This window comes from Phacochoerus africanus, chromosome 8, assembly GCF_016906955.1.
Source record: "Phacochoerus africanus isolate WHEZ1 chromosome 8, ROS_Pafr_v1, whole genome shotgun sequence".
In the NCBI taxonomy this organism is placed as follows: Eukaryota; Metazoa; Chordata; class Mammalia; order Artiodactyla; family Suidae; genus Phacochoerus; species Phacochoerus africanus.
This window is the reverse complement of record NC_062551.1, coordinates 154,602,310-154,623,692: the sequence shown is the minus strand read 5'-3', so window position 1 is coordinate 154,623,692 and position 21,383 is coordinate 154,602,310. Positions and strand designations below refer to the sequence as shown.

Sequence of the window (21,383 nt, the reverse complement as noted above, 5' to 3'; positions counted from 1 at the left end):
TAACCTACACTGCATCCTTAACCCAATGAGCAAGGCTAAGGATCAAACATGCATCCTCACAAGACAGCGTCCAGTTCTTAGCCCACTGAGCCACTACAGGAACTCCCATGTGTCAAGCACTTTCTAATTGTTGGGAGTTAAAAGGGTCAACAAGAGATCCAGCTCTCAAGGACTATATAGTGTGGCTAACAAACACAAAGAGGACATTATTAATAAAGTTAGCTACCAACAAAGTGCTAACGAAACAAAACAAACAAAGAGAAACTAATCCCATTTGGGGTTAAGGAAAGGCCTGGCCCTCCAGGAAGCCCTACTAAGCTCAAAACTGAAGAATAGGCAGAAGAAGTCAGTCTAGGAAATAGCAGAGAGCCACAGATGGATTGAGAGTCCAGTGGTTCTCAAAGTCTGGTCTCTGAACCACCAGCATCAGCATCATCTGGGAATTTGTTGTAGATGAAACTTGGGCCCCACCACAGACCGAGGGAACCCAAATTTCTGGGAATGAGACTCAGCAGTCTCTGTTTTAACAAGCCTTCCAGGTGATGCTGGTGCAGCTGGAGTTTGAGAATCACTGGTATATGCAAAGAGGAACTACAAAGCACAGAATGCTCAGCGGGTGAACAGGGTTAGCTAGAGATGGGGCGTGAATGCAGACACAGATGTTGCTTGTGGGGGGGATGAGTAGAAGGCATGTCAAGAAGGGCTTTGTCTATGCTAAAAAGAACTTTGGATTTTACCAAGAGAATTAGGAAGGACCTTTAAAATACGATACTGTGCATACAAAAAACACCCAATAATGGTGCTATTAAAACAAACAAACATACGCAATCACAAAGACAGTCCCCCAAATGCCATTCCAGGGACCAAAAAAAAACCTCATTCCTACACAAGAGTAGATATTAGGATAGGAACAGCTTGAGCCCTACCTTTCTTTCTGGAGTCTTTCTTGGCGCTGGTTTTCACAGCTACTTGAAGTTCTGTCTCAGTTGACATCCTACTAAATCCTTAGTCCACTTCACACAGATCCCGGGCCTCGGCCAGGCTCATTGAGGCCTCTTCTCCAAGAAAACGAGTCCTCCCTTCAGAAATGACACCGACAGCTGCACATTTCATTCAGTTCTTCCGAGCGCTGCAGATCAAGGGAAGAGAACGTTCAGAATAAGCACTCGGTTAAAGGTATAGATTAGGGAGGGAAAAACATTAAGAGGGGCCATCGCCAAAGAGGATGAGAGGCCTTATTTGCAAAACTCAAACTAGGTGACACAAAGCAGGTCTTTACAACTCTGGATTTTCAAGAAAAGCAAAACTCCATTCTTGATGTTCCATCTTTCTTACTGTCAAGTGCTAGATGCCACCCAGAAAATACAGCACGGGCATATTTCCTGAGAGGCCCCATGGAGACATTTCCAACAACGAGGCACCCATCCATCAGCCAAGGCTGACCAGAGCCTTGGCAGCTAAAGCAGATCATAGCGAAGTGACCTGTGGTCTTTCCCTCACTGGCAGGCATCCGAGGGGACATGGCGTTGACATACAATTGGGCTCTGAGGGTAAGGTGACAAATGGGGCTGAGAAACTTCGCAGCAAGCCAATTTTGATGTCAGCTTTTCCCCCAGCTATAAGAGCCGACAAGCATTTAATGCGGGGAGGAAAAGAAAAGAAGCAGGCAGACACACATTTCATTCCTTCTTTCTAGGATAAATATGCGTTGCACACTACTAGGTACTATTAAGTTCAGACACTATGCTGGGAAGAGATAATCATGATAATACCACCACTTCAATTACAGCCAGTATTTACTATACATTGACTGTATATGATGCCCTCAGCTCCTGCTTCACATACATTATCTCATTTGATTTCATTTAAATTGAATGAATGTATTCCCAGTGTCAAGTCAAGGATCTTTCCCAGGGACAGACTCTCTGATGGTTTACATGTAAGAGTCCGGCTGAAAATAAACATTTCAGGAGTTATCCATTTTTAAAGAATATTAAGATAAAGCTACTGAAAATGGATCTTCAAACCTGTGCAGCCAATTCTTAGTTCGTCCCACAGAGCCAGGAAACTGTTTAATCTGAAAAGGCTGATGCCAGTTTCAGCTCAAAAAGAATAATGATCAAAACCTCTTAATCGTGCCATTAAAGATAGCTTAACTACGAAGTCTAATACGAGAGCCACTTAAAGCTGGAGTAAGGGAGTTCCCGTTGTGGCTCAGTGGTAACAAACTCAACTAGTACCCATAAGGATGCAAGTTCAATCCCTGGCCTCACTCAGTGGCTAGGTTAAGGATCCGGCATCGCCATGAGCTGCACTGTAGGTTGCAGACATGGCTCAGATCTGGCGTTGCTGTGGCTGTGGCATAGGTCAGAAGTTATAGCTTCGATTCAACCTCTAGTCTGGGAACTTCCATGTGCTGTGAGTGTGGCCCTAAAAAGACTAGATAGATAGAAAGATAGATAAATGAAAAAAATAAATAAGAACTGTAGGAATTCCCATCATGGCACAGTGGAAACAAATCCGACTAGGAACCATGAGGTTGCGGGTTCGATCCCAGGACTTCCTCAGTGGGCTCAGCTTAAATGAAGGTGAAATTCACACCTTATCTAAAAATATCTGGTTTGTTTTTAACAAGCCGTTTTTTTCAGGAGGACACTGATCCTGAGTGAAGGTGCTTAAAATAAAAGATCTGGAGTTTCCACTGTGGCTCAGTGGAAGGGAATCTGACTAGCATCCATGAGGACACAGGTTCAATCCCTGGCCTTGCTCAGTGGGTTAAGGATCCAGCATCACCATGAGCTATGGTGTAGGTCGCAGGCGTGGCTCAGATCTAGTGTTGCTTTGGCTGTGGTGTAGGCCAACAGCTGCAGTTCTGATTCTACCCCAGCCTGGGACCCTCCATATGCCATGGGTGTGGCCCTAAAAAGACAAAAAAAAAAATAGAGGATCTAAAGCTGTAACTGAAGACAATGTAAAATTATGTTCCTAGAATGGGGTCCTTACATAGAAAATGAGAGCTTTTCTGCCACCTTTGTGCCATCTATCAGCACCATAACACTAAGCCCTCACCCACTTCCTAACTTCTCATCCCCAAAAGACAACAATCCATGAGAGATGACAGAGTCACAAGACTTTGTCACATAGGGGCATAATGATTTTATTAATAATGCCAATAATTTAATTACAACCAGTATCCACTAAGAATCTACAATAGGCAGGTGCAAATAAATGCTGGCTCATTCATTCTTGTCAACAAATGTATACTGTGCAACCATGCCATCCACGGCATGAGAGTCAAAATCCAATTCCTGCCCTCAAAGAAGTTTAGTCTAGCAGAGGTGTCAGTCATGTGAGGGACTGTAATACACATGACCAGGACAAAAACGGACTAACACCGGGCGTACTGGGGCACAAAGGACCAAGCTTCCACCTTTGCATGAAAGTCAATAAAGCTTCACAGAGAAGAAGCTCTGTGTGATATTGAAGAAAGATGCTTCTGTCCCATGAACGATAAAGGAAAGGACCAATGGATACTCCATAAAGAGATGGGTAACACATGAATAAATGTTTTTTTTTTTGTTTTGTTTTTTCAGTTAGATCAGTGTGTTCAAGGATACTTGAGATTAACAACCACAGTAATAAAAGGAGGCCTAAGTCTAGGTGGGAGGTGATATACCTCCCCATCTCCCCCATCTTCCCTTGTGCCATTGCCTTTCTCTGGAATTTTTCTTTTCATGTCTTCTTTGATATTATCAAGGTTAGTGCAAAGAGGTATCTTAGGCAGAAAGCTTTTCTGATCTATTAAATGGAATTGTAATAGGGAAGAACGCATCTGGCTCCATACTGGATCTATTTCTCTTACTTTAACCTTTGTACTCTATTGCTTTTGTGACAAGTTAAGAATGTTGCCTATAGCCTGAAATACACAGGATAGCTCATTCCCAAGGCTCTGACCTTTAAGGTATAACACTTTTTCATTCACATAGGGATAAAAACTTGCAGGACAGAGAATAACATTCCTCTTGTTGGAGATTTACAGGAACATCGTGACCTGACCTTTGTGGACAGGTGCAAGAACAAAGGATTATGACACCAAGAAGTTTGCAACAACCAACCACACTTCCTCCCCTTTTAATATAAAAGAAGCCTTAACTCTAAGGCAAGTAAGCTGGTTCTTTGGGACATTAGTCCACCATCCTCTCACTCCGCTGGCTTTCAGAATAAAGTCACCATTCCTTGCCCCAACAACACATTTATTTATCGGCCTATCATGTGGCAAGTGGTATGAGCTTGGACTTGGTAAAAGAATCTCTCCTCACTCACGCTATAATCTGATTCTTGGCCATCTTTATAGCTGAAGCCACTTAAAAGCAATGTGAGGCATTCCCGTCGTGGCACAGTAGCTAACGAATCTGACTAGGAACCATGAGGTTGCAGGTTCGATCCCTGGCCTTGCTCAGTGGGTTAAGGATCCGGTGTTGCCATGAGCTGTGGTATAGGCTGCAAACTTGGCTTGGATTTCTATGGCTGTGGTGTGGGCCAGCTGCTGTAACTCCAATTCAACCCCTAGCCTAGGAACTTCCATATGCTGCAGGTGTGGCCCTAAAAAGCAATGTGATATTGAGGCAGTTACTCAACCCCTCGTTGCCTCTGTTTCTCCACCTTTATAATGTGGATACCACTATCAACTTCATGGAACAGCTGTGGAGATTGTGATCATACATGTAACATGCTTGGAAGATTTTCTGTTACATCTCCTGGCAAGTATTTAATAAATATTAGGTACTGGTAATTCCCTATGTTACCAACACAGGAATACAAGGTCACAACACAGCCTCAAGGTCACATCACTGGTATGTGGCTACAAGTATATATTATATACCCTCCTTTCACAGAGAAGGAAACTAAGGCAAATTAAATCTGCTTTCTAAGGATAAACGGCAGGAGATGGTAGAATCTATGATATTTCCATCATGTGAGTCTTGCACACAGTGAAACCGAGCAGGACCCTGGGAGGCCTTCCCAGAATGGACCTGCCTGCCTGGGAAGTTCCCCCCAACCCATGGCCTCCACCTGCCTTTTTAGCTATAGAAAAACTTTAGTCAAAGAACCAATTTAACCAAAGAAGTGAAAAAATTACAGAGAAAAAAGAAAACAGTAATAGTAATTCAGCCATTCAACAAAGTCAAGGACCTTGGTTCTTCAAAGACTATAGATCATATTCTGAACCATGTCCTTGGAGCTGTTTTGCAGGTGCTGAAGCCCCCACCGGGTGGAAGAAGTCAACCGCATGCTGCCTACAAGCACAAAGACCCAAGACCAGCTGGAACCAGAGGGCTGATGACGCACCACCCACCAATCAGGAAAATGTCCAGGAGCTGATCACACCCTACTCTTCAAACACTCTAAGACTCCTCACTACCCCCTCTAAGGGGGGCACAGTTAAGGCACTAGCTTTGCCTGGTCATTAAAGCTACGTTTTCTGTTTCCTCCAACTCTGTCTCCATGTTTCTGTCTGGCGTTGGTGTATAGAGGCAGTCGACATTTCAGCAACAACAGAAGGTACCTAATTAATAAATGCAGAGCTGAACCATACGTTTTACACAATTTCCAGCACTCTTAAAAATCCATGTATGAAACTGGATTGGATTTGGGACATTTTCTCCCCTTCATGAGACATGATACGGCTCCTCTCCCTATTTTGTGGGCATCTCCAATGTCACTTGTTTGATGAAATGTGATTGTGTTCAAGTGTTACAAGCATCACTCAGGAATTCCTGAAGTACACCCCCATATAAATAAAGGAAACCAGCATCATTTCGAATAAAAACCTGCATAAGGAAGCTACAGTACAGCGAGAACGTTCCACCACCAGGATCCTGGTATCCCCTTTAATTTTCCAAAAGCCAGAGGTTGAGCAAATGCTGTGAAGTAGCTCCAAATTATTTAGGAAATTCGTTTCTTTGTAATTAAGGAGATTAAAGTCCTCTAGGGCCAGACACCACGTGACAACTCAAATCATTTTTCTCCAGTAAAAGCTGTGAAACCCTATCAGTTAAATTCAGGCTCGCCTAGAATTTTGAAATGCTTCAATAATGTTTCTTTGCTCCACACAATCTGCAGTAATTTAATATTCCTGAAGTGTGTCAGGTTTTTTATAATGAGCTCTTCAAATCTAAATGTGAATTATGTAACATTCCACTACAGACATTCTGTCTACTGAACTGCTTCTAAATGTAAAACACCACGTTCAGTGATGGGGGTGGGCAAACACCAAACCACAAAGCAGAGAAAACAGACAGGTCTTAAAAAAAATTTAAGAAAAAAAAAAGCACAAAGGGTTTGAGCAGCTACAACAGCACAAACACATACTAAAACATGTACGTGACACAAACTTGTGTTCTTTCTTCTCCCCACCCACCCTCATAGGCTCCTGTGCTAAAATGTAAAATAGCTAATGTTTGTGAAGGCTCACTATACTATACCATGAACTTCTCACATACTGTCTTATCCAATCTTTCAATTACTTGAGGAGTTGGAGATTGTTATTATGGACATATGACAAATAAGGGAAGGGAGGCCCAGGCCAGTTTAGCAGCTTGTTCATGGTCATGGGGCTGCTAGTCAGCACAGCATCAGGCAGGCTACAAGCCACTCTTCCCCCAAACCCTTCTGGATGTCCATCAGCTGGGGAACAGACCAACAAAATGTGGTGTATCCACACAAGGGAATATTACTCAGCCATAAAGATGAAGGGAATATTGATACACGTTACAACATGGATGAACCTGGAAAACAATGTGCCAAATGAAAGTGAGACACAAAAGGTCACTTATACTGTGATTCCATTGACATCAAAAATATCCATCATAAATAAATCCATAGAGAGAAAGCAGATCAGTGGTTGGAAGGCTCTGGGGGGAGCAGGGGAGAAGACTCCCTAAGGGTTACAGGCCTCTGGGAGAGATGAAAATGTTTTGGAACTAGATAGAGGTGACGGTTGAACAACATCATGGCTATAACAAATACCACCGAATCACACACATTAAAATGGTGAATTTTATGTTATGTGAATTTCCCCTGAATTTAAAAAAGAAAAAAAAAAATTTCCCAGCCAGGTCCCACATCCTGATTTAAGCCTTGCTGATACATTAAGGACACTGCAAATTCCAGTCTCAAAGGAAAAGCCCACCTTAAAAACCAGCTAAAGAGGTCAACTTCCCACAAACAGGACTTTGGGTTTGAGTGACAGCCACTGTATGGATTAAAAATTGCACGTGCTGCTCTCAGATGTTTCATGGGACACCTTAATCAGCTTCATCCCAACTATAAAGCACTGAAAATAGGCCATTTATCAACAAGACACATTGGGTGGCAATAGTACAGATGAGAAGCCTCGGTATCCCCATCAGTAAAATGGAAAGACCATCACCAAGTGTGTAAGATTTGGAAGATCAATTAGATTTGGGGACTTACAAAGCCTAGCTCTATTGACAACAGGGTAGTTTTTGTGTAAGAATGAAGGATACTTAACTCTGCTGATCTTTACAAAAAGAAACAGGACAGAAGTTCCCTTCCTGGCTCAGTGGTTAATGAATCCGACTAGGAATCATGAGGTTGCAGGTTCGATCCCTGGCCTCCACCAGTGGGTTAAGGATCTGGCGTTGCTGTGAACTGTGGTGGAGGTCGCAGACTCAGCTGGGATCCCACATTGCTGTGGCTCTGGCGTAGGCTGGTGGCTACAGCTCTAATTAGACCCCTAGCCTGGGAATCTCCATATGCCGCGGGAGCAGTCCTAGAAAAAGGCAAAAAGACCAAAAAAAAAAAAAAAAGAAAAGAAAAGAAAAAGAAACAGGACAACAAATGAGAAAACAATGAAGCTGTTTTTCTATGTGGCGAGATTTTGGGTGGTAAAAGTAACGGGGTGACCAAGTAGATGGATGTGGCAGAGGGTGATACTTCTCAGAGTATAAGTCTGTACTTAATTTCCACGTTAGAAAGCATATTAATGCTCTACATCATTGGAAAAAAAAAAAGAAGTTAACAGGGATGGGAAGTGGGGGAAAGGCTAAAACTGGAAGTGAACGGAAACAAATGAATCCAATTTATATTTCAAAGAAGCATCATAAACACAATCGCTGAAGGGGTGGGAGAGAAAGAACTAATATGAACAGCTTACAGACACAGAATTTGACGGTTTATACTCAGCCTTCAACAGGGTTGGGGCAGGGGGAGCTGCAAGCAAACCTCAAACTTGTTTTAGGAGGCTTTTTTTGGTGGTGTTATGGGCAAAGCAATTACAAAACTCTTAGATGTGTTATAGCATCGGGCAAAGGAGTAAATGCTTTGATGTTCTGGGGAGCCAAGATTCTCACTACGCAAGAAGAGACATTAAAATACAGAAACGGGGAAGGCAGGGAAGAACACTGTGGGGACAGACTGGAAACTGGAGATTTCGGGGTAAACTCTTGGTTTATAAAATATACATGCAACACACAATGTATATGGGTGCATGCACACACATGTTTATATGCATATTATTTCCCAGTTCTGTCCACTCAACAGGCCTAGGAGCAAAGATACTCCAGGGACAACACTGATACCTTAATACCTAGATTTGGGTCTCTACTACCAGAGGTTCATGGAAAAATGGGTGATTCCAGAGCTGGGGCAGGGCAGGTACAAGATGAACATGAAATACCTTATTCCAGAAAATAAGGAAGTGCTCAAAACGAACACCAATGAAGAGCAGAGAGCACAAGGATACAGATGCCATCTTGGAGGCGCACTCACTGGCCTCATGAGGAGCAACTCAAACTTCAGTGTAACTCAAGGATGGTAAGAAATAGTAAACCACTGGGAAAAAACAAACAAACAACAACAACAACAAAAACAGGAATCTATACCCAAATCAGACACACCAAAGAAAGCAAGGCTGTCTTGCTTAGAGCAGAATAGGTTCTGTCTAGCAAACACAGAGGACGTGCTGGAGTATAAAATCACATTTTGCAGGCATCAGAGTGAAGCTTAGTCAGACCAGAATCACCAACAAATGCTAAATCTGGGGAGTGTTTTGTTTCATTTTGTTTTTAGATGAGAAACACTCCATTTGCAGGTCTTGTATTGCTGGTAGGGGAAAATTTGTGATCATTTAACCAAGCAGGATCCTGTGAGGCCTTTCCAGAGTGGACTCCCTGCCCCCCACTCATGGCCTCCACCTGCCTTTTTAGCTATAGAAAAACTTAAGTCAAAGAACCAATTTAATCAGAAAAGTGAAAAAATACAAAGAAAAAGAAAACAATAATAATAATTCAGCCATTCAATAAAGTCAAGGACCTTGGTTCTTCAAAGACTATAGATCATATTCTGAACCATGTCCTTGGAGCTGTTTTGCAGGTGCTGAAGCCCCCACCGGGTGGAAGAAGTCAACCGCATGCTCCCTACAAGCACAAAGACCCAAGACCAGCTGGAACCAGAGGGCTGATGACGCACCACCCACCAATCAGGAAAATGTCCAGGAGCTGATCACACCCTACTCTTCAAACACTCTAAGACTCCTCACTATCCCCTTCAAAGGGTGGCACAGTTCTTAAGGCACTAGCTTGCCGTGTTCCCCTCTTTGCCTGGCAATTAAAGCTACATTTTCTATTTCCTCCAACTCTGTCTCCCCATTTCTATTTGGCATCGGTGTACAAAGGGAGTCGATGTTTCAGCAACAATCATACATACTGTGGAGAAACCGAACAATACCTCAATCACATTATCAAAATTAACTCTAACAAGGATGAGCAGATGGATCTCAGATGATACCTCGAGAAGACTACGTCATCACACGCAGTATTCCTGGCCAGAAATCTAATCAGAACATGCATTTAAAATTCTTCAAAAGTGTTGTAACCAAAGACAAAGAGAGGCTGTGGAAATTAGATTAAAAGGAACAAAAGTGGTAGTTCCTGTCGTGGCTCAGTGGTTAACGAACCCGACTAGCATCTATGAGGATGCATGTTCAATCCCTGGCCTCGCTTAGTGGGTTAAGGAACTAGTGTTGCCTTGAGCTGTGGCGCAGACATGGGTCAGATCTGGCATTGCTGTGGCTGTGGCATAGGCTGGCGGCTGCAACTCTGATTCGACCCCTAGCCTGGGAACCTCCATATGCCACAGGTGCGGCCCTAGAGACAAAAGGACAAAAAAAAAAAAAAAAGAAGAAGAAGAAGAAACAAAACTGGCACAATGAATGCAATACTTGTACTGGATCTTCCATTATTAGAGAGAAAAGAAATGCTACAATCAGTGGGCCAACTGACAAGAGGAATATGGATGGCATATGAGAGAAAAATACTGTGTCGATGCTAAATTTATTTGGTAACTTTCCAATGGCTATGTAACAGAATACACCTATTCTTGAGGAATACACACCAAACATTTACAAATGAAGGGCTAAGAATACAGGTGGCATCCAAGTAATTCAGGAAAACAAAACCTATACATGTATATATGAACATGTATGTATACGTGTGTGCGTATCTATGGAGGGAATACACAAATGATAAAGGAAATAGGATAAGAAATTAGCAATGGGTGATCTAAGGAAAGGGCATAGAGTATTTTCTACATATTCCTATACTTTTTCCTATAACTGTGAAATTACTTCTATATTAAAAAAAAAAAAAGTTTAGACCCTAACACACGCAGGTATGCAACAAAGCTAACTCTGGCCTCATTTTTCTCTTAAAAAGTTCAGACCCATTCCAGCTCCCTGGATGGCATGTTTTCTAATTCCCAAGGCTAGGTGAGTTTAAAATTAGTTTACGGCTGTCAGTTCTTGTTATAGATGCCAACTTCATTCCCTATCTGCCCGGAATGCTTGATTTGACACAAGTCTCTGGACCGAGGTTGTTTTGAGCAGGTCTCTTTCTTCCCGGGCTCTGGACTTCCCTTGCAGACTATGTCTCCATGCCAGGAACTGGCCACTAAGACTTTTCATCCACTTGCCCCACAGATCACAGCAAGGTCCTTTAATCATGTAGCCACAAAGTCGACCTTTGTGTGACCATCCCCTTCTCCACTCCCGGGAGTATGACTTTAAACTCTCGCCCCTGTTTCTCTTTTAAAAAACCTGTTGGAGTTCCTGTTGTGGCTCAGTGGGTTAAGAACCAGACAGAGTGACCGTGAAGATGAGGTTCAATTCCTGGCCTCTGGGTTAAGGATCTGGTGTTGCCACAAGCTGAGGCATAGGTCACAGATGCAGCTCAGACCTGGCATTGCGGTGGCGGTAGCCAGTCACTGCACGTCTGTTCAACCCCTAGCCAGGGAACGTCCATAGGCCACAGGTGCAGCCATAAAAAGAAAAAAAGTTTTTAAATGTCAAAGACTAACTGATCTGATCTGGCCCATTTGGAAAATGTCCCAAATTCACTCATTTTGTACATCCTTTCTTATTAGGGATAAGAAAATACGAAAGAGCAAAGTCTTGTTGGAGCAGAGTGGCAACATTTATTGAATTCTGCTGAGGGTGTCAGAATACAAATGCTCTAAAAACGTTATCAGAATGATATCTGAAGACACCACATCCCTCTCTACTGGCGAAATACCACCATCCTCACAGCAAATGTAGGGCCATCATCTGCTTTGTCCAAACCTTTCCAGGAAAATACTACATCAACAGAACATGCGCTTGGCCTTAAAACTCTGGAGGCCACAACGCTGATAGATTAACAGCTCCACTATAGACCCAATCAAGGCTGTTTTGCCACAATTATGTGTGTCAAGAAAGGAAAGAAAAATCACAGAAGTAGGAGACCTCTGTTGGCTTGAGACCTCATGTTCAGTGAGCTTCTTGTTGGTTATGCGTACCTGACATTACGAAAAAAAAATACAAAGACTTCAGGCAGCTTATGTGAAGTTTTATAGAAAAATCATTCTCTAGAAAAGGATAAAACTAATGACTGAGGAAAACTGGAGTGAAGGGGAACAAAGGACCGGTAATGAAGGTAGGGGCAGAAGCAAGGATATGGTACCGAAATCATCTGCACAGCTGAAAAAGACAGACTATAAATCCATGAGATTTCAAGAGTCCAAAGCAAAGAAGGGAATGTGATCAGTTACAGACTCTACCAAGTCCATGCACAAATAACCTTATACCAAAAAGAATGAAAAGGGCCTATAGGCTTCCATACAATCAATGCTGTGTGATCCCATGGACACGAACTCCTGAGCTGTTGCTATTAAAAATTGCCTTTGGAGTGGATTGGCAATGAGATCCTGCTGTGTAGCACTGGGAACTATGTCTAGTCACTTATGATGGAACATGATAATGTGAGAAAAAAGAATGCACACATGTATGTGTAACTGGGTCACCATGCTGAACAGTAGGAAAAAAAAGGTTAAAAAATATTTCCATTCATTAAAAAAAAAAAAAAGTCCAACAGGGAACTTTCAATGTCCCTTAACTTATGCTGAAAGTAGAAAACTAAAGCATAAGAGTAGTAATACTTTCAAGTAGGGTCAAAACAATGTGTTTCAAGTTATTTCAAATTCTCTCTGAACAAAGCAAGCTTTCTTAAAAAAAAAAAAAAACAACTAAGTTGAAAAACAAACAAATGGGATCTTGCTATAGAGCGATCTGGTGCTCTGGCTTTTCTGGAGCAAATGGAGAATTAAAAAATAAACTAGATGGCGTATCAGTTTACTCATCTCTAAAATGGCATACTGCTGGTTCTAATTCATGGGATTAAACACACAGGAATAAATCAAAGTGATTCGAAAGCACTCTGGGGAAAATAAAACACTCTGTTCCAGAAGGCAGGCACTGCTATTACTCAGGCATCAGGCAGCCTTCAGCAAGGTGATGATAGGAGGAAAAAAATGTGTTTCTTTAATCAAACTCAAAGCTCACAAAAGTCAGAACCAGATTTCAGCAATATTAAAGGAATTTATGTGACAGCAACATGGCATACTTGGAAACATTTCATTTAACTAATGGATCACACAGTTTCACTGAGTATTTATTATACCACGAAAATTCATTACATAAACTATAGAGTATCAGAACAAAATAAGTATATAAGCTTAAAATAATTCCATTAGTGTTTTCAATACTTGGGGCCCCACTTTTACGCAACTTTCTAAAATCTCACCTCTGATTTAAAATATGTAATATATATAGGAGTTCCCTTCGTGGCTCAGTGGTTAATGAACCCAACTAGTATCCATGAGGACACAGGTTCGATCCCTGGCCTTGCTCAGTGGGTTAAGGATCCGGTGTTTACGTGAGCTGTAGTATAGGTCGCAGACATGGCTTGGATCCCATGTTGCTGTGGCTGTGGTGTAGGCTGGCAGCTGTAGCTCCAATTCGACCCCTAGCTTGGGAACCTCCATATGCCACAGGTGCAGCCCTAAAAAGCAAAAAAAAAAAAATATATATATATATATATTTATATATAATTATATATATATAATTATATATATATAATTATATATATATATATATATATATATATATAATTACATATGTATATATCAGTAGGTGCCAGAACACAAAACAGTAAGCTGAGGGTCTGGGGTGGAATCCTGCCTGACTCTCCCACTGACTACCTATGTAAATTTAGGCACTCAAGCTACTGACCCACTCTGAGCCTCAATTTCTTCACCTATAAAAGGGGCATCCTGTAGGCCCCACCAGTCTTTAAACCAGGGAGCAGGAAGCCCAGGGAACATGCTAGAAAAATCCACTGGAGTGAAGAAATCAACCTCTGCAATATCTGCTTATAACTATTTTATTTGAAAGGGGAAATAATTCATTAACATGCAGATGCACGGCAGCCCATGTATATAAACGTCTATCTGAAAATTCACACACTGCTGCCAGGTGCAGACTTCAAAAATTATTCATTGATGGGTGGGAACTACTAGCAGGTGACAGGGGACCACGACGATTTAACAGGTGAGCAGCTGACACCATTTAGGTTCTTTCAAGGTGATGCTACCCCAGGAATCTCGCCGGGACTGGAGACCAGTGATTCTGGGGACAAGGAGGTCAAATGGGACACTACTGCATTGACTGAGCTGAGTTTAAAAGCTTATGGTGGAGTTCCCATCGTGGCGCAGTGGTTAACGAGTCCGACTAGGAACCATGGGGTTGCGGGTTCGGTCCCTGCCCTTGCTCAGTGGGTTAACGATCCGGCGTTGCCTTGAGCTGTGGTGTAGGTTGCAGACGCGGCTCGGATCCTGCGTTGCTGTGGCTCTGGTGTAGGCCGGTGGCTGAAGCTCCGATTCAACCCCTAGCCTGGGAACCTCCGTATGACCCAGGAGCGGCCCAAGAAATAGCAACAACAAAAAAGACAAAAGACAAAAAAAAAAAAGCTTATGGTATTCAATTTTCTTTTCAAAGATGTCCTGCATAGGAGTTCCTGTTGTGGCTCAGTGGGTTAAGAACCAACTCCATGAGGATGTGGGTTCGTTGCCTGGCCTTGCTCAGTAGGTTAAGGATCCAGTGTTGCTGGCTGCAGATGAAGCTCGGGTTCTGTGCTGCTGTGGCTGTGGTATAGGTCTCAGCAGCTGCTTCAATTCAACCCCTTGCTCAGGAACTTCCATGTACCACAGGTTCGGCCGTTTAAAAATAAATAAATAAATAAATGTTCTAGATAAATGCATTTTCAGGGTTAAAAAAAAAAAGGTTAAAAAAACAAGTAACACACCTGAAACTAACACATCATTGTAAGCCAACCAGCCTCCAACAAAATTAAATTTTAAAAAAGGCAAACAAATATCCCCAACTCATTCGTAGCCATTAAGTTCCAGGTTCTATAAATCAAATCAATTCATATACATTTCTGTCTATTCTGTACAAAGCAGACCCTGGGCGACATCCTGGAAGTACAGAGAGAAGAATCAAGGCTTGACGGCTGCTACAGCCTCCCAAGGATGGGGACCGGGCTCAGGTGGCTCTTTTACCTGTTCCCCAGCACTAGTCCTAAAACAGCACCTCCCTCATCGTCTGGCTTTGAGCAGATGCCCGTCCCCATCTTAACCCCACCGACCGCACGAGGAGGAGGAGGAAGCACACTGTCTATTTGCTCCTGGAGACTGAACGCCCCCTCCTAGCAGCCCCTTCCCTCCGTGATGTGTTTGAGTAACAGGGAACCACTGCTATTCCCCGAGGTCTCGCAGGAAGCAAAGACAAGTGTTTAATGAGGCCCTCCCAGTGAAGGGGATTTTAAATAAACAAGCGCTGCATTTGGCAGCTTCACCTGCTCATTTCCCTAAAATGCATGCTGCCTTTATTTACTCTCCGTTTCTGCAAAGTGCATTTCATTATCTTCCAAGGTGACAGGAGAAAAGAGAAGCCCACCGGCCAACATCTGTAAATGGCGAGTTGGGCAAGTCAGCAACAGATGTCCCCAAGCTGCCTGGTTCCCAGGGTGGCCCTGGGCAGGGGCGCATCCAGAGACGGGGGTCCACATCTCACTGTCTGTCCTGATCACAGGGCCGCCTGCAACAGCGCTTCCCGTCGGCCCCACTCAAGGAAGGTCTCCACTGACAGATGCCACCCTCTCCCTGCCCAGAGCCAGGAAATAGCATCACCCCGTGGCTGATGTTCCATTTTAATTCTCTCTCTTCTTGAACATCAACATTTTTCCACCTTCCTTTTAAGGAAAAAAAAGGGGGGGCATCATCTTCCTTTGCTTCGCTAATGATGTGCTAGTCCAATCTCAATTACTGTAAAATGGGATACATGGAGGGCTCAGATTTTCCCCACAGAAGGATCTGCACTTGAGGGGAAGCAACCCAATCTCCACAATTACCTTTCTCACAAAAGGCACACACAACAGCGATAATTGTGGTGCTGTGTTTTGCTCAAGCTGTAAATGGGGACGGATGCTGACAACGGGAGCTCTTTTTTTGCTTCCCCATTGTCTCCTGATTTGGGAATGTATTTATTTGAACCTTCTCACGGGAACCTAAAAAATCGATCACATTTGGCACATACGGAGCAAATCACTGACATGGAGAGCTGTCTCCTCTCCGGGAAATGCCCTCCTCACTGAGACACCCAGCAAACTCCTGCCAAGCTCAGTTCTGGCTCCCCTCTGTGGTGAAGGCTTCCCCTGACCACACGCGCCCTTCCCCTGGCATGTCAGCCTTCAGGGATGAGTAAGGCAACGTGGTGTAGGGACTCCCAAGCTTTGCCACACACTTGAATCACCTAAAGAGCTGGGAAAACTAGAGATTCATCTCCCACCCTGGGATTCTCATTTAACTGATCTGAGGTGCAACGGGGATCTGTAAAAGCCCCCAGGGGATCCGCATACGCAGCAGCATACTTGGGAAACAGGCATGACAGTAAAGAGAATTCACGTGTACTTTCAGGACCAGTGTGACCCACTCCCTAGTCCCATCCAACTGGTCCTGTCATTGGCCTCCCCTGGGCGTGAATTCATTCACTTCAAAATATGATGGCTCTGAGAATATATATCAGATATGGTGAGTTTATTACATGACATAATCTACATAAAGTGCTTATCACATAGTGGTACCTGCTGGCGAGAGGCAGGAAAATACCCACCTTCCAAAGATGTCCACACCCTATTGATCGAAATATGATTTAGATAATGAGAATTGGACCTTTTGAACTGGTGAGCTCATAGAAATCTTGCATGTATTTTGCATTTGGGCTGGATCTCAATCTTTGGGGGCCAGATGGTGGACTGTAACGTACAGAATAATGCCTTCCCCCCTCCTGCCCAAGAGACATCCAGTCCCTCCTCTGGGGTCCCAAGTGACTGCACCAGGAGTCAATTCCTAACCCTAAGACCATTCACTAGCTGACCACAGCCACAGTTTGGCCCGGCAGGAAGGGAGGATCCAGATGGGATGTATAAGAAGACAGACACATGCTCTCTAAAACTGAACTCATCAGTACAGGTTCTCTCCGGGAGTAGCATCGTCCGGAGGAAAAAGATGCACAGGCAGAAGATCTGAGGCAGCAAGGGGTTAACTGAGCCGAAGTTATGAGCCAGCAGAAATGAAGACTAGCAGAAGCCACCCGGGAGAGCAAGATATATACAACCAGGGGCGAGGGAGAAACCAGGAGAAGCAGAAACAGAGGGACGCGAATGGCGGGGAGTAAACAAAGTCCTGAGCAGCAGGAACAGCGAGATGACCTGGATCCTATCCAGCATCCCTCCCGTTAGGAAGCCAGATCCCAGTCTCTGGCATGCTAGGCTGTAGGGCCATTCGAGATTCCACAGGAATACCTCCTGCAGAAAGAGAAATCCCTCCTGCAGAAACTCCTGCTGAGCAAGCCCGTAGGATGCCACATCTCTCCTTCTGGGGTGGCGCTGGGGCTGTGACCAACAGCCTGAGGCTCACACTCTGGGCACTCACCTGTGCCTCTCACCTGACCCCTTCAGGATGTCACTGTTGCCTTTCGACCAAAATGGAAAAACACAAGCAGCGCCGCCTCACAGACTGGACTTGGGTTTTCAAATCACGGCTTCACCCCGTCCCAGGGATCTGACCTTTGGAAACGCCCTCACAGACTGGACTTGGGTTTTCAAATCACGGCTTCACCCCGTCCCAGGGATCTGACCTTTGGAAACGCCCTTAAACTCTTGGCGCTGCAATTGCTACCTCTGCGAAGCTGCGAACTGGCACCTTACCCCTAATGGCCGCTGAGTGGAGTAACTATGAGGATATATACAAACTGTCTGGTACTACTGGAGAGACTCATTACATATCATTTGCCTTCCCTTCTCTCCATTTCATCTGCATATAATTCTCTGGAAGGAAAAAGGAGCAATTTCCAGTATTTATTTCCTCTACGATGTACCTATCCATTTTTCAATGCATACCTACCAAAATGAATGAGGAAACAATGACCCAGAACCATCTCTGCTGTGATGTGAAACTTGACATGTTAACCTGACCTTCAGGCTCCAGTCCAGTCCGTCTCCTCAAACTCATAGCTCCATCCATCCTCCTTCCAGAAATACAGGCTACCATCCAACTAAGTCGGTTGGAGACCCCCCAGTTGGTGATCCAATGCCACACCTCCTCACCTAATCAAGCTCAGCCACCCTTGTAGGTCCCATCTAGACACAGAGGACTAACTCAAAAGAGGGTTATTTCAGAAGAGCTAATACAGGGATTGTTTACAGCAGGGGTGGGCTATGGTGAAGGGAAATCTTGAAGGACAGGCTGGAACAGCAGCCCTGCTACCTCTCCCAGGCCTGACAGGGTAAGCAGGGAAGGGCGACCAGAACTGGGAGGAACCCCGGTAGAGAATGTTGCCTTAAAAGGAGCAGACTTTCGGTCTAGGATACAGCAAGCCCAAGGCGACCCAGTCAGGGGAGAGCCTAAAGGCCCATCAAAACACCCAGACTTCAGTCTCCTTCTTATCCACCCTTCGGCCCCTGCTAGAAGCCAAGACTGGCTCATTCCAAGAAGAGGACAGGGGGCCAGGAAGCCCTGGCTGTGGTCCACACAGGAGAGCCTTCCTTCTGGAAGGAGGCAAGGGAGATGGAGAAGAGCAGAGTGCACCTGGAAAGGCAAGCAGAAGACAGCCAGCTCAAGGCCCAAGGAAAGTCCTCTCCCCAGGAAAATATTCTGTCACAGCCCATAACCATTAACATTCCTAAGGAACTTCAAGATGATACATCACAAGGAGTTCTGAGAGCATAACACAGAATGGAGAAATGAAGAAACAAAAATATTACACATTGCTTGCCTTCCCTTCCCTCCACTTCATTTGCATATAATGTTTTGGGAAGAAAGTGGAGACATTTCCTATATTTCTTTCCTATACCATATACCTATTCATTTTTCAATACATTCCTGTCAAAAGGAATCAGGAAACAATGACCAGAGTTTCGGCTGTGCCTCAGCGGATAAGGAACCTGACTAGCATCCAGGAAAATACAGGTTCGATCCCTGGCCTCGCTCAGTGGGTTAAGGATACGGCGTTGCTGTGGCTGTGGTGTAGGCTAGGCAGCTGTAGCTCCAATTCGACCCCTAGCCTGGGAACCTCCATGTGCTGCTGTGTGGCCCTAAAAAGCAAAAAAATAAAAAGACCAAGAAGGATCTCTGCTATGAATTGAGAGCTGATATTAATCTGACCTTCAGGCTCCAGTACAGCGTATCAAAGATATTTCTCTTACATTCACGAGAAACTATTACATGAAACTAAGCATTCTACATGCCTTGCACCTCATTAACCTTGACAACCTGGGAAGTGAAGTATTATTATCTCGTGTTTGTAGTAGTGGAACCTGAGGCACCGAACTGATAAAAACGTTGAGTCCCACATGGATCCAGGTATAGAACCCAAGTTCACCTGTCTCCAAATATCACAATGTTCCCAGAAACCCATCCTGCTTTGCACAGACTGTCATTTTGTGATCTACCTACATCTTGTCCCTTGATGAGCATGAAGGCCACCTGAGGGCACGATGGCCTGCTGGTCTTCTTGAATTTCCATTTGCCCTTGTGCTAATGAGATGCAAGAAAGTCCCACAGACAGTTGAATAAATAAAACCACAAAAATCTAATGAAATCCTCACAATCCTATTTTTCTTCAGTTTAAAAATAACCTGTTTTGCCAAATAGTCAGAAACTTCTTTTCTCTCTTTAAACAGAATCTTTTTTTTTCTTTTACACACATCTCATATTGGGATTCACAATTCATCACTCCCACAAGAAATACCCCCAGGCTCCTTGTCTATCCAGGCAAGCACTTGGTAAATTTGGAAAACAGTTTAGATGAATTTCTGCCTGCCAAGTTCGAGGATTATGGGTAGACTTCACTTAACGCAAAGTTTTAAAAGAAACATTATGCTCGCTTCCTTAAGTACATCCAATGGTTTTTTAAAGGGACTCTGGTTAAAGTCTTTATTCCTAATAAAAAAAAAAAGCCAAACCACAAAATGATTAAAACACGACCATGCAGCTCTGCAGAGCTGATGTTATTTATGTGTGGGGCGTATTAGTGTTGCCTGCTGAGTGTTTCTAAAAGCCCCCACGTGCCTTTCGGACATTTTGTCATTAACTCCTTTGCCTTCTCTGCGGGGTAGCAGAGGTGAGCTGGGGTGAGCTCCATGTGCAGGCTGGAGGCTGAGGCCTGAGGCCTGAGGCCCACAGAGCTTGCTTTTCTTCAGCCACATTTGGCTCCCATTTTCATGTGATGGGAAGACAACATGCCTTGTCAGAACCAGCAGCAGGGGAAGGAAAGGAAGGCTCTCCAGGGTCTCTGGGTGGTGGAGGGGCCTGGGGTTCCCCGCCCGCCCCCAATACCCTCTCGGCACTCAACTGATATTTTCTTTCTAAAGACTGTCGCGGGCACTTGCCTTTCTCAGCACACTCATTCCATCTTCTGGACAACTCAGGAAGGAAGGTTTGGCTGTCCCTGCTGAACCATCTTTAGCTAAGAAGAGATGGGCCAGAGGTTTCCCAGCTGGGAAGTCTTGAAAGTTGGACTGGAATCCACGACTTCTGGATTCCGAGATCTTCTTCTGTACCTTGACCCCGAGATCCATGACACCGTTCCTTATAGACTATCTAGGATTAAGAGTAATACCATGGGGGTGGGGGAGGAGGCAAGGGTGGGATGACAGTGGGAACGCAAACTCTACCACTAGGATGTTAGCTGCACACAACCTTCCTCCCTCAGCCCCAGCTGGGCAGATCTCACCTCCTCTGTTTGCTGACTCCAGACCACGCCTCCTTCCCTGTCTGATGAATCTCTGAACCTCTCTCTGCGCAGCCACCTGGGTCAAGGCCTGTGGGGTCACTGACCCCAATAAAATGATGCCTTTTCCTTTTCCAAAGAGGACTTCAGCCTTTGGTCATTCAAATTTACAGTCTCGATTAGGAGTATTCCTTAGGGATAAAAAGAGCCAAGATCAAGATAACAATATTTTCACTAGATGGCTTCCAGGAGCCCAACTGGTAAATCAATTACTCCAGATTTTTAATTAGGTTTATCTCTAAAAAGTGAGTCAGTCTCAATGAGGTGCCCATAAACTGGAAGTTTCCAGAAAGCAACCAGCTGATCCTACCAATAGCCTTCACTCGATATTTGTGATTCTCTAGGTATTACCAGCTAATCTCCATCCACAGAAGAAGCCTAGTGGACAAGAAGAAGCATAAAAAGATCTCTTCCTTTAAGAATTCCAGGGGGAAACACCCACAAAAAATCACCGAGTCTTAAAATGGGACATTAAACACTCCTTTGAAAAATGTCATGCGTATGTACACAAGGTATAAGGAGTGACTGGCCAATGGGGACCTGCTGTCTAGCACAGGGAACTCTACCCAATAGTCTGTGGTCATCTATGTGGGGAAAGAATCTAAAAGAGCAGGGATGTGTGGACAAGCAGAGCTGACTC

The 21,383-nt window shown here is 44.2% G+C and overlaps 1 protein-coding gene across 6 annotated transcripts in view; it reads right to left on the bottom strand.

Moving 5' to 3' along the window:
- DAB1 (DAB adaptor protein 1) overlaps positions 1-21,383 on the bottom strand; it is a 1,219,211-nt gene that overhangs the window by 287,976 nt on the left and 909,852 nt on the right. For all 6 annotated transcript variants that reach the window (XM_047788898.1, XM_047788901.1, XM_047788903.1 and 3 more), the window contains one exon: positions 927-1,129. In XM_047788898.1, coding sequence (XP_047644854.1) covers positions 927-993 — 67 coding nt within the window. In that variant the 5' untranslated portion in view covers positions 994-1,129. The remainder of the gene's footprint in view (positions 1-926; positions 1,130-21,383) is intronic.